Source organism: Rhyacophila brunnea, unplaced genomic scaffold, assembly GCF_057557595.1.
Source record: "Rhyacophila brunnea isolate RB1 unplaced genomic scaffold, BYU_Rbru_1.0 scaffold_11, whole genome shotgun sequence".
NCBI classification, from domain to species: domain Eukaryota; kingdom Metazoa; phylum Arthropoda; class Insecta; order Trichoptera; family Rhyacophilidae; genus Rhyacophila; species Rhyacophila brunnea.
The window spans coordinates 26,023,520-26,037,066 of NW_028232763.1; the positions used below are offsets into that span (position 1 = coordinate 26,023,520).

Below are 13,547 nucleotides of genomic sequence, written 5' to 3' on the forward strand. Positions count from 1 at the left end.
TTAGTCGTTACGTTACGTCATAATATCACTCCATACACGCCTCGTGCTCGCTTTGCGAAACAAAATATGATTTAGCCCATCCACACTTCAATAGCGAACTCTTTTATATTTGCAAAAAAATCTGGAATAACGTATAACGTATAAACTTTACAGCAACTTTCGTTCGGCTCGCCTAATGCTCGCAAAAATATAAGTTTAACAAATTCTTGTCAATGCAATTTATTTATTTTTATTATTCCCTGACGCCAGAAGGTCAAAGTTTTCATAAAATTTAAGCTATACGAAATCGTCAATAAATAAATAACTATTGGATCTGAAAACAATATATTACTGTCCGCCTCGTGTACTATTGAATCTTCACCACTGATACCTACATCTCTTGTAATAATTATATCAAACCTCATAAACACACACTGTTAACACTCGCGTCGTAAAAGTACACTTGCAATCCATAACTATATAATATTATTTTTCTATCGGTCGTCCACCCCTGTGTGAGACAATGGAAGAAGAAAACTCACACATGTGCGCGTTCACGCCCTCTCGTCTAGTCTCGAGACTGACTTTTCTTTAGACATCTCCTCGGTCAGCTGTGCGCCTGGTAGTTTGCCGAGGTATTTATACATGCCACTTGTTTATTTTCCTTTTGTGTTTTTCGCGTCATGTAAACGTAAACAATGCACGGCGTAACAAGATAACTATCGTCACAGCGTGTTCTTAAAATAAAAAAACTCCCTATACGTCTGCACTCCTAATAACTATATATTATCTTTGTCCTGATTAAAAAACTTTTTATATTAAATTTGTCATAGTTTTATTTAAATGAGATTTATTAAAATCGGGGAACACAAAAATAAGTGAAGCGAGTTACCCTATAGGTGAGGATAAATATGGAATAAACTTAAACACGTGTTAAATAATAAGCATGATGTTTTCAATCAGCATAAAAGTTGTATATGAAATAAAAGTCATAAATGAAACGCGCATTGAATATTGATATATGCTATAATACATATTGTGTATAAAACATATCTATTATGTATTTTCATTGCAACCAAAATGTTTTGTCTTTACTTTTCAAGTAAACATTAAAATAAAGAAATGGTAATATTTCGTTCAGCCACGGTGGCCGCGTGGCTTAAGCGTTGGACTATAAAGCCGTGGGTTCCTGGTTCAAATCCTGGGTCTGGCAACTACACATATTGTTTTTCAATTTATGTGTGTCAGGGTATGGACCTAATAGGTTGAGTAAGAAGCTGACATCCATTTCAAACAAAATCTGTCAATACTAACCTCCACTCTGTGGAGGCCCATATGATCCTATCAGGATCGGACATGGTCGAAAAAAAAATTCATTATGGAATAGTACATACCTAATATAGGATTGTTTGAGAAGCATATCTCATTCTCATTTAGTGTTAACACCGCGACTGGCGCGTTTGGAGTAGTTGGCCATTAGATATAATAAACGTGTTATTTAAATGTGGTAATTAAAAGGCTAGCAGTGATTGTGTTATTAATTATAGGATGTTGGAAATAGTTTAGTTTGTGGAATTTACAATCACATAATTTCATCTGTGAAGTCGATTTACTCAACTCATGGAGTACCTACTTGTATTCGTTTAATCTTTATCAAAAATTTGATGTTAAAGAACCCCAAAAATGAGCAATGCAACGGGGCATAGAATGTTGTATGTTGGACATAACGCGTAAAGACTACATATTAAATAATTCGATAAGAAAGCAGATATGAGTGAGCACAAGCTGATGAAAAGGCAATAAACCGGAATGTCGCTTGATAATAAGCAACCACTGAGTCTAATTCAGTCTAATTTTCATTCGACCGTTTGGCAGACGTACACGCAGCAAAAAATTAAGGATTGAAGAGGGTCGAAATACCTATAGAAAGACGTCCATCCAGCAGTGGATTAATCCCAGCTGATTATCTTGATGATGGGTAGAGGCGATTTTGATGTGAAACCATTAATAAGTGAATTTAACCAATATTGAAATTCGAATTTCAAAACGTCTATAAATTAATAGTATATTATCCTAAATAGTTTGTATAAAAACAGACAATATAATTTCACGATGCTATTCGAATATTAAATCTATCGAACAAAGGACAATCGATAGTATTAACATTCTATTTGCAGACTATTTTTGCGAATCAGACTTTACTCAGACGATTCGCTTTTATAGCATTTATTATGTTTGTGCGTGAGTGTGAGTCTGATTAGTTGCAATGGGGGAGAATAGATTGATGTACACACACACTCAAAAAAGCATTTACTAAGAACGGACGCATGTCTGCTACGTCACTAGCCATATATACACGGACGGATATACATGGACTGCCGTTATCACCTATCAAGCTTTTCAGTGTGATTGAGAATTAAATTATATTAATACAAACGGCACAATATTATCGGCTTTTATACATATTTATTATAAATGCATTGTATATAAATACAGGAAGCACAATTTTTAAGCGGTTGTGATTTTTGTCTTTTCGTTAGAATTATTCTTTTAAATCGAATAATATAATAAATAATTTATTTTTAAATCACGTATTATACAATGATGCATATATGTATATACTTACTATTTATTACATCATTTCACAAATATATCAAATGAATATGTTCCTTGAATGTTAAGTAATTGTGATATTTATGGGTATTAAATAATATTGTTATTCAATAAATTAATATAACACACAATAATTAATGTTTTATAATGTTAAGTCTTAAAATAGTCATAACATTATATAACAAACTTCGTGATTCACGTAAAATCTTTAATATAGTACAATATATAGTATAATATAGTACAATAATACAGTTTATTTATAATACTACAAATAGAAACAGAGCTTTCTTTATTTGTAAAATATCTGTAAATCAAATTTAATATTATATTCAATACATTAGTATAGTAGTAGTAGTTGACCTACTGCATTCAAAGCGATCAGACGTATTTAATTGTTAATAAGTAATCATAATCCACTAATTAATTTCACTTATACCGTTAAACTCTATTGCCAAGCTGGCTGAAACGTAATTACCGGTCATTAAGTATTTATTTAATTCGTGTGATTACTGATATTTACTGTTATAATTATTGTGTTTGTTTACATTCACGAATTAAATAATTTTATAAAAAATGGCGTGCAAACAAGTGATTTCGTGCAAAAACTCTTTAAACTATATCCTCAAAGTTTTGGCTGAAGTGAAATCTAAAGTCACAAAAGAACTGCAAGGGCGACTGGCTATTGCTTCGAATGATTTGATTGCTGCAGTTGCTGAATTAACGGTTGAAAACGAGACCCTGAGGAGTACAAGCAAGGAGTACAAGGACATACAAACACAGAGTGTTTCGGTTTCGCCCTTAGACGTTTTGCCTGACGAAGTTATTGTAGCTCCGTCACCACCGGTGTCCATATCTACGGCTGTGAAAGACAAAAACAAACAAGTTGAGCCACTATTTGCTGAACAGATTACCGTCATTCAGTCACAATCTACAAGCATTGGCGAATGGTCAACGGTAAAAAAAAGGAGCCCAATGAGTCATCGTAATTTATCCACTGGAAATGAATCTAAGTGACCTAGCCTGCAAACTTCTACCCTCAAAAAAATATGTGGTTCCAAACCTGGTTCCAAATCGTGTTCTGGCGTTGAAAAACGCAGAAGTCTACATATTTGGTCATTACACCCAGACACTACAGTAAGCGGCCTAACTGATTATGTGAAGGAGAGTGTAGGTGATATAAAATTTGAAGTAATTAAATTAAATACAAAGAATAAATATTCTTCATTCAGGATAACAGTTCCAGAGTCCTCTATTGGCCATTTTCTTTTTCCTGAAATTTGGCCGGTTGACTCGATAGTCAATGAATGGCGTTGGAATAAGTCAGCTTCACCCCATACTACAAGCAAAAGCTCGTGACGGTCACCTAAATACATTGACGTTTATTATCAGAACGTTCGTGGTCTCAGGACGAAGACAATCGAGATGCGTAATACTCTCCTGACAAGTGACATTTCTGTCATATGCTTGACTGAAACCTGGCTCAATAACTCGATTTGTGATGGTGAACTTTTCGATAGTAGATATATTGTATTTCGTTGTGATCGTTCATTTGGTCAAAGGGGTGGCGGTGTGTTAATTGCCGTTCGCTCTGATCGGGTAGATAGTGTATCTGTGATTGACCATATATTTACTGGTATCGATATAATTATTGTCAAATTGCTGTGTAATGGGTCGCCTTTTATTATTAGCTGTGTTTATTTTCCGCCTCGATCATCGTGTAATACTTATAATATGTTTTTCTCATATTTTGAAAATTTGTCTATTGGCAGCTCAATTGCAATCATCGGTGACTTCAATCTTTATTCGGCATCCGCCAATGTTGATTTGGAATTTGCGCACTTTCTGAGCTGTATGCACTTTAAACAGTTTTCTCAAATTAAAAATGTAAAATCACGCATATTGGACTTGGTCTTGGCAGATACAGATTGTAATGCACAGGTGAATGCTTGCGTTGATCCCCTTGTGCAGGAAGACGCTTACCATCCTGCTCTATTAGTTGAGTTGCCAATCAATTATCATAATTTTTCCAATAGTCGTCTTAGCGATAGCAATAATTTCAATTCTGTTAGCTCGGAAACTTTCTTTTTTAATAAATGGAATTTCTTCAAAGGCGACCTATTACAAATGTATTATGAAATGCAGAGTATTGATTGGAATGCTTTATATAGTACCGATGATATTAATAGTGCAATTGATGTTTTCTATGTAAATATTTATAGTGTATTTTCCAAGTCTTTTCCCATTAAGAAGTCTTCGGGTACTTCGCGCAGCTACCCTAAATGGTTCACTCATAGCATTATTAAATCCATTGACTTGAAAGCCATCTGTCATAAACGATGGAAGCGCTTGAAGTGCTTGAATGATTATGGCGCTTTCTCCGATATGCGCAGAAGAGTTCATCGCGCCATTGACGCTGCTCACAAAGCGTACATTGAGAAAATTTCCTTGAATTTAACCTCAGACCCGAAAATTTTTTGGACGTATGTTAGGAGCTTACGTAACTCTTCTGCACAGCTATCGTCTATGTCTTTTGGGGGTAGTGTATTGAATGGCTATAAATCCATCGCTGACGGTTTTGCTGAATATTTTAGGTCAGTTTATTCCACGATTCCACCAAAACTTCAACCTCAACCTGAATACTTTTCGTCTTCTTGGCCCATACTAAATATTGGTCCTCTGGATGAGTCAGATATGAAATATGCTTTTTCTAGACTATATCCGAAATCCTCAGTAGGTCCAGATGGCATTCCTCCATGGCTATTAAAAGGATGCAAAAAACTTTTAAGCGATCCTTTGTTGTATATTTTCAATCTATGTTTAAGTAAATCTACCTTCCCTGAATGTGGGAGCTTAACTCGTATACGACCGGTGTATAAAAATGGCTCGGTATCTGAAATAACTAACTTCCGACCAGTGGCTGTTCTCTCTGCACCGGTCAAACTATTTGAGTCCATTTTACATAAATATATATATACACACGTGGATGGTCAGCTGACTGACGCTCAACATGGTTTTCGATCTACTCGATCAACAGTTACCAACCTCATGGAGTACACTGAATACATATCTCGTTCACTAGACAATCATTGTCAAGTTGATGCAATTTATACGGATATGTCAAAGGCTTTCGATCGAGTTGATCATGATATTCTTTTAACTAAACTGAGTGCAGTAGGCGGATCTATTAATTTTGTAAATTTTTTCAAATCTTATTTTTCACATCGTTGTCAATATGTCGAGTACGCTGGGTGTGCATCTGAAGTCTTTCAAACTCTTTCAGGTGTTCCCCAAGGATCAAATCTTGGACCAATTATGTTCCTCATATTTGTCAATGATATAGTTAAAGCCATGGATGGAGTAGAATTTTTACTTTTTGCGGATGATTTGAAATTATATGCACCAATTCGCAATGAGTTGGACTGTTGCATGTTACAGAGAAATCTCTGTTCAATTGAAAGTTGGTCAAAAAAGAACAAATTAGAATTTAATACTGACAAATGCTTTTGTATTACTTTTTCTAGGTCAAGAACTCCGATTAAATACAATTATATTATGTCAAAAAATTCTTTAAAACGTCAATCTGAGGCGAAAGATCTTGGGATAATTTTTGATTCTTCATTATCCTTTCACTCGCATATAACTTCCACGGCTCTACATGCGAGTAAGCTTCTAGGATTCATCATGCGACAATCCAAACCATTCAAGAATCCTAATGTATTACGTACACTCTACGTCTCATTAGTGCGTAGCATTCTTGAATATGGGTCGATTATCTGGTGTCCTTATGAGGTTTCCTATAAGCTTATTTTAGAACGCGTCCAGAAGAAATTTCTTCGATGTCTTTATTTTAAAACATTTAACTATTTTCCTTTCGATAATTCGTCAGATGATTATTTTCCGACTGCCTTTCTACAAGGCATGCTTACTTTTCACTCTCTTGAATCTCGTCGGTCTCTTCTGCTGTTGAAACACTTTTGCCTGTTATCGCGAGGGATGGTTTCCAATCCTGGTGTCCTAATGAATTTGAATTTCCATGCGCCTGTCAATTACCTACGTGGTCGCAGTCATGATTTATTCTGGATTGGAACCGTTTCCTCGTGTCAAGCCTATCAGGCACCATTAGCGAGGGGTGCAAGACTAGTAAATGCGCTCCCTAAAGACATAGACATTTTCAATGATGTACTTTGCATTTTATTTTTGAAACTGTATTTTTCTGTATAAAATTGTATATTTTCCGTTCTCAAAAATTATATTTTTCTGTATTAAATTATATTTTTCTGTATTAAATTATACTTAAGTATGTTTTGATTATTTTTTTTTTTTTTTTTATTATTATTGTTATTATATATATATTTCTGTTTCTATATTCTCTTCTCTCTTGTGAGGGTAATGTTTGACTTATAATGTAAATCTCATGTTGTGTACGTCTTGAATTTAGATTTGTTATGTCCACAATGTTTTGTATTCCTAAATAAAAAATAAAAAAAAAAAAAACATTCACAATTAAATAATTGTTTTCGTAAAAGATGCGTAAAAAAATAAAAATTCTAGTAATATGAAAATCATAACTCGTGTAAAATCGTTCACGTATTGATAAAATAAATTGTGTATTTTGTTTCTTAAATACTCGTATATGGTGAAACAAGTCCTCTAAACAGTCCGCAAGTGTATCACTATCTACGTCATGTCCGCGTGCGTGTGTTTATGTGTGTGGGTAGTAATCAACAGGAATACTTTTGCACGCATGTTTCTTCCTTCGGTGACGTGTTCTTAACGCATTTCAGCTCTACGAGATAAGACTGTGTAAGGTAGGTTAGTTAGAGGTTCTTCGATTTTCTTTACTACAATGGGATCATTTTTCTGACGACTTTTTTGGCACTGTTCTTTTTTCAAATAAATTTAGGATAATATTTTGTTTTCAAAATAATATTCTATATTCTAACTATTCAAATACTTTCTGTCGTATTTACATAATATGGAAAGCGATTTCGAATTTAACAAGATGAAGGCAAATATAGTTGTACTATTAAAACAATCAATGATTATATTTCTATAAAGTTTTTAATATGGTAGATTTGGTAGTCAGAGAAAAAATAATATTTTGTGAGCTTTACTATCATATATGTATTTATAAGATAAGGTTTCTTCAGCTTCATTACATTTATATGATTAATTATAATAATATTAGTATATTAAAAGCTAATCCAGTAAAATTTGATGCTGCAGTTTATTTCGACAACATATAAAATGAAAATGAGATTAACAACCGTTATTAGGATGCGTAATAAATTGTAAGCATTATTATTACAATTAAAATCTTAGTACAATGGTCATATATCATGCAGAGAAGATGATAGCTGGAAACTTGTGATATTGGATCAGGTCGAAGGTCGAAGAGTTCGAGGAAGAGAATCCTCTAAATGGATAGACCAAATCAATAACGCCACAGCTTTCACACTGACAAAGGCCCTACGGTCAAATCATCTTGGCCTCGATCCTCAGCCATGAGGTCTATATGAAGAAGATTATAATGCTTCAGCTATAGCACGGTACTATAATCACTTAAGGGGGACATGCTCAGCGTAGGTCAAAATGGAACTTTTATTGCATTTTCAAACCATGATCCTGGACATTCCTTAAACGTTGTGGATAATCTATTTATATAATTTTGAAGCATTGCTATCCTTTATATTTATTTTAAACATTTGATGACTGCAAAAAGTATTTTTATTACATAAAATAGTGTTCTTTTAAACCTCTCGCTCTAATGTTTTAGAATATAGTCATATTTCAGTACATGAATGTGCAGCGGTGTTAAGATTTTTTACATTTATTATTTTTTAAACTCATTCATAAAACCATTAGTATAATTTATGACGAGATTATTTTTGTAAAATATATACGATAAAAAATTATATTGATAATCTCTGTGATCCCAAATTTGGCAAGAATTAGGCATTTTATTATTCAAAAATGGGCAAGATTAACACATTTAAAGATAATTCTAAAGATACTAATTATAAGCTATGTTTTTCACCATTCAAGTGTAATAAACATTCTACGAATAATGATTGCTTTATAATAATTATTGACCTGAGTATAAGGTAGTGTTTTTTTGGAATACGCCATTTCTTTTGTCATTCCCAAGTGATCAAGCTACAACATACGGCCGTATCCATAAATTGATAAACTAAAATTAAAGTAGGGAGTAAGATCATGTAAACGCGCGTGTTAGTAGTGGAAAAACTGGTATTAATTTAATTACAGCGAGCATTAAAATATTAAGGAAAACTATTGCTTTTCATATTAGTAAGTACTGCAAAATTATTAGACTGGAAAATCTTGTTTTCTTGAAATGAAAATGTATATCCTTATTCTAAGAGAAAAAAAATATATAAACATTACCGGGAAATACTAAGAACAGAAACAAATAGATATGTTATTATTATAATTTATTGGCTATATAAAAAGAATTGTACTAATAATGGACGGTTTTCGAAGACGTATCTAGACGTATAAATAATGAGATGTTTTTCTTTTGTTTCAGGGAAAATGTGGCTGAAAGACGATGACTGTGAAGCAGCAAATATGCCATGGAGATCGCCTCCTCTCGACGCCCTTGACCAGCAAAAAGCAGCCCTCCATGCAAGATTAGGACTAACATCACCAGGTTTGTCATAATGTCCTATTCATTATAATATAGTAGGCATTAGCACACACCAAAGAAAGTCTTTGGATATTTCTAGTAATCAAGGGCATATAATAGCGGGTATAAAACATCCGATACGTAACGTAGACCTAGAATTCTCTGTAGTAGAAATAGTTATGTGGAAGTCCATTGCGACACAGTGAACAGGACTGAAAAAATATAATAATTAGTTTAGAATATTTATATGATGATAAATGAATAAATATCATAGTTTGCGGGTGAAAAATACTCGTATATGTAAAACATACTACTACTTCACTCTGTCATGCCGCAGCATTGGAGCATAGGGCAAGCACGCGTTCGCGCCACTTCCCTCGGTCCATCGCCAACTCTTGCGTCTTCGTCATGCAAAACTTGCAGCGCCTCTTGCGCCTCCCGTCAAACCCTACCGCGACGGAGTGTCGCACTCTCTGGCAGCATCATGGCGAAGAGTGCCTGCGAACCTAAGTAAATAAAATTACAATAATTGAGCATTCGTTTATAGATCTGTAGGTATACATGCATCACTGTGCAGATAGTGGGTAACAAATTTGTACATATTAAGTATGTTTTATATCAAAAAATTTGAATCTTTCTTGTTTCGAAGTAGTGTGACATTATTTATTTTTATACATTTTTTATCAGTTAAGATTCCTGAGCGAGTATTATTTTAATAAGTGGTTAATATAAATAATGAAATGTCTGCAAAGTGTTTTATAATCTCTCCATCGACTATCCATTACTTACATTTATTATTATTTAATAAAATTAATGACCAATATGAAAACTAACGAACTTTAAAAGTACAAATCTACTGATACCTATCATAAAGTCTAATCTGTCTCTAAATAATTTAAGTACTGTTTTTATTGTATCGTAAAGTATAAACCTCTTTAACTGTTTTAACGGCAATTCATCGCACTGTATTTATGATGCAAATGCGTAATAATCTTCATCAACTTTAATTAATGGAGACTTCAATAATTTACATTCATCATTTATGAATAACTTTAAATAGTTAATTAAACTACCAGAGTAACAGTTTCGTATTATTATATTTACTGTGGTCTACTGTTGGAGATAAAGTAAATTGATTTTAAATACACGTACAGGTAATAATATAACCAGTTTTATTATTCTTTGGAGTTTCTTCTACATAGGTTAGATCAGCAATTCAAGTTTCGCGAGTTGTGCCAAGGTTGCCAAGTTCCAAGTGCCAAGGTGCCAAGTTCCTGCAAGAATTCTGAAAACCTAGCGAAAAAACTACAATTTGAAACCTTTTTCGAAACGATTATGTGTATCAGAAGTGTACTATTTTATTTTATTTTTCAATAATATCTACCAGCTAATTACTATATTCATTACCCTACTAGCAGTGCTGCTTTACACCAGTTGCTTAGAAGTATCACATTCAAATGGTAACGTAAATTAAGAAATAAATCCGTACATCTGTTGAATATAAATTAAAGAAAATTTTATCCTGCGGCGCTAACTGTTTTTCTTTGTTAGGCATTTATACAACAAATTTATTTAGAATATCTTTGGATATATTTGATTAAAATGTCACACAGAAATTAAAAAATATATATATACTTAGTGGTTAATCAACTCACATAAAAATAATTAAGACTCAAAATAGTCAGGGCGGCATTTTGAGTTATTGAGATTAATTAGGTATATCACTGCTGCATATTAGGGACCTATATGTATTTTATAATTTAATCACTGTACCTCAATTCAAATAGAAATCCCTAAATTTTACAACAAAAAAAAAGCTTTCCGCCAAACAAAAAAGATTGGAAAACGCTGGATATATTCATAATAATTGAAGCATGCTGTGAATTTTTATAAATATCTAAAAATGTCTCAATTGCATTAAATAAAAGTAGGTATAGCTACTTAGTGACAATGTCATGATTTATACACTGCAATTAGTTGCGTTCGTTGTTTGTATGACAGAAATGTCAAACAGCAGCTTGGATTCCGGTTCTGATTTGTCGCCTATACCCACAAAATGCTCAGCACTAGGTTCCGTGATTATCTTCGCTACAAGTGACGGACTTTAATTGTGTTCAAGAATCATAAATCTAATCATAACGCCCGTACGTTTCTCTAACCTGCCTCCAACTAGACTGTAACTTCACGTAGTGATTCTAGTGTGGGTTAAAAAAAACTATGTATTTTAATGTGACATTGTTAGGTTTATAAAAAATAATATAAAAATTAAATTCATCGTTTTGAACAATTACAATTTACATTTTTTTATACATTCTGTATCATCTGGCATCCTTTCTTGGCATTCTCTAATCTGGAGGTAACTCTTTCTCGTCCTATCCGATCGTCGATTTGAAATGTAGACTTCAGCACAGGCAAACCAAGAAATGTTTGCGTTGATAATAATATACTCGTTTTAGCGTCTACAACATCCTCAGCATCCGCCTTCAGCACCACGTCATTTCAGATACGACTTACATCTTTTCTCTTACCTATACCGCCAAACTCTATAAATTATACAAATTAGAAAAAAAGAGATACATTTTAGTCGTTTTGGTAATACTTTGTTTGTCTTCCAAATTAGTTTTTTTCATTACTATTCTCCTTGTCTCCACATCTACCATGTCTCATACTAAAATAATTAATATTTGATTATATATTAGGGAAACACTAGGAGATAAAGGCATGATGTGCCTGGTAAATACATTCATGTTGGAAATACAGTATCTTTTACTGGGTGCATTTTAGTCGCCTTCCTATTCCTTCCTTCTAAATTGGTGGAAGACTAGCAGCAACAGAGATTCTTGGGGACGCCGCATGGTTTCCAAATGCTCCAACTGAGGAGCGGATATGAGCTAATATTAATAAAAAAAATGTAGCATTTTGCCACTTTACATAAATTCTAAATTGGGTGATTAAAAATATTTAAATAATAATATAACATATTGTGTGAGCGATGGGTATCCTTACGTGAATCGGTGTATGATTGTTCCGCGGAATTACCTGCGAGTTGCGACACGTGGCCGCGGCACAAACTGTCAAAAATAATTGGGACGATTCTCGGCGTACGCGTGCTACCTGTCATAAAGCCTCCGCCGCCCGCGCCGTTACGCTACTCCGTTGAAGCCTTAACGATTACCTATCCTCTGCAGTGCAGTGCAACCTTTTTATCACTAACTCCCCATAGGGCCACAACGGTACATTCTTAGGGAAGGCAAATTTAAGTGTAATACGAACAATAGCACGCATGAGTGTAAAAATCACCGCTTGTATAATATATCAATTGTTATTGATTGCGGCAGTCTTTATAACAATCAATACAGTATTCATTAGCATCATATTTCTACATCTCGGGATGGATTTCTTCAAGCTAATTTCTTTGAGGCTTTTTGCTTCTTCCTACTCGAATTATGAGTGCAAAAAATGTAATCAATCTTTCTCACTGAATGAAAACGCGGGTTTTTTTTAAATTCATATAACAAAATACAAAATTACATGCAACGAATTATCACAATAATTAAATACGTGTAATAACTGTGTGAAAATGATTTATTGGCAATTTAAATTGGTTAAAAATAATTTCTTTAAAGCAATGGTTCTCAAATATTTCTGTTTCACTCCATCTTTTATACAGCTTCTCATATCATAGAATAGCACTAGATACATATATTCTTATTTCTTGTTGTATCTACATCGAGTTGTGAGCGTTTTGTGGTGATTAAACTAAAACCTGAAAAACCATATCGACAATTTTTTTTAACATCCTGTCGCAATATTCAATTACGATAAATATCAGACTCTCTTCCTTTACTGGCGTAAAATTAAATGGATATTGAACCCTAAATGGGTTTTGAATCCAGGTGAATATCTTCATATTTTCTTTTTGAAAGTATTTTGGAAACGAAAATATTTATCTCTACCTGAAAGCAACACTAGAATAAGTCAAAAATACTAGTTTCGAAATAATTTATGTTTAATGTTTGTTTCATAAAAACCAAATGGTTTTACTATATAAGATTTATTTTGTTTTTTTCTGCGGTTTATAATAATAATAATATAAGATAATAGTAAGTTTTTTTGTATAATATTATTAACAATGGGTTATTTCAGTTATATTCACTTTTACTTCGATAACTGAAAGCTATAACTAGATAATATATTCATTATCTAGTTATAGCTTTCAGTTATCGATTCGATAACTTATATCAAAATCGACTTTTTCATTAATCTTACTATTGCTTTCAGGTAGCAATGTGTAATTTTCAAATATACT

General features: G+C 33.2%; 1 protein-coding gene across 1 annotated transcript in view; it reads left to right on the plus strand.

The window, feature by feature from the left end:
- Positions 1–13,547, plus strand: part of LOC147078529 (uncharacterized) — a 280,531-nt gene that overhangs the window by 201,804 nt on the left and 65,180 nt on the right. Inside the window, exon 3 of the mRNA XM_085960208.1 lies at positions 9,140–9,262. Coding sequence (XP_085816334.1) covers positions 9,140–9,262 — 123 coding nt within the window. The remainder of the gene's footprint in view (positions 1–9,139; positions 9,263–13,547) is intronic.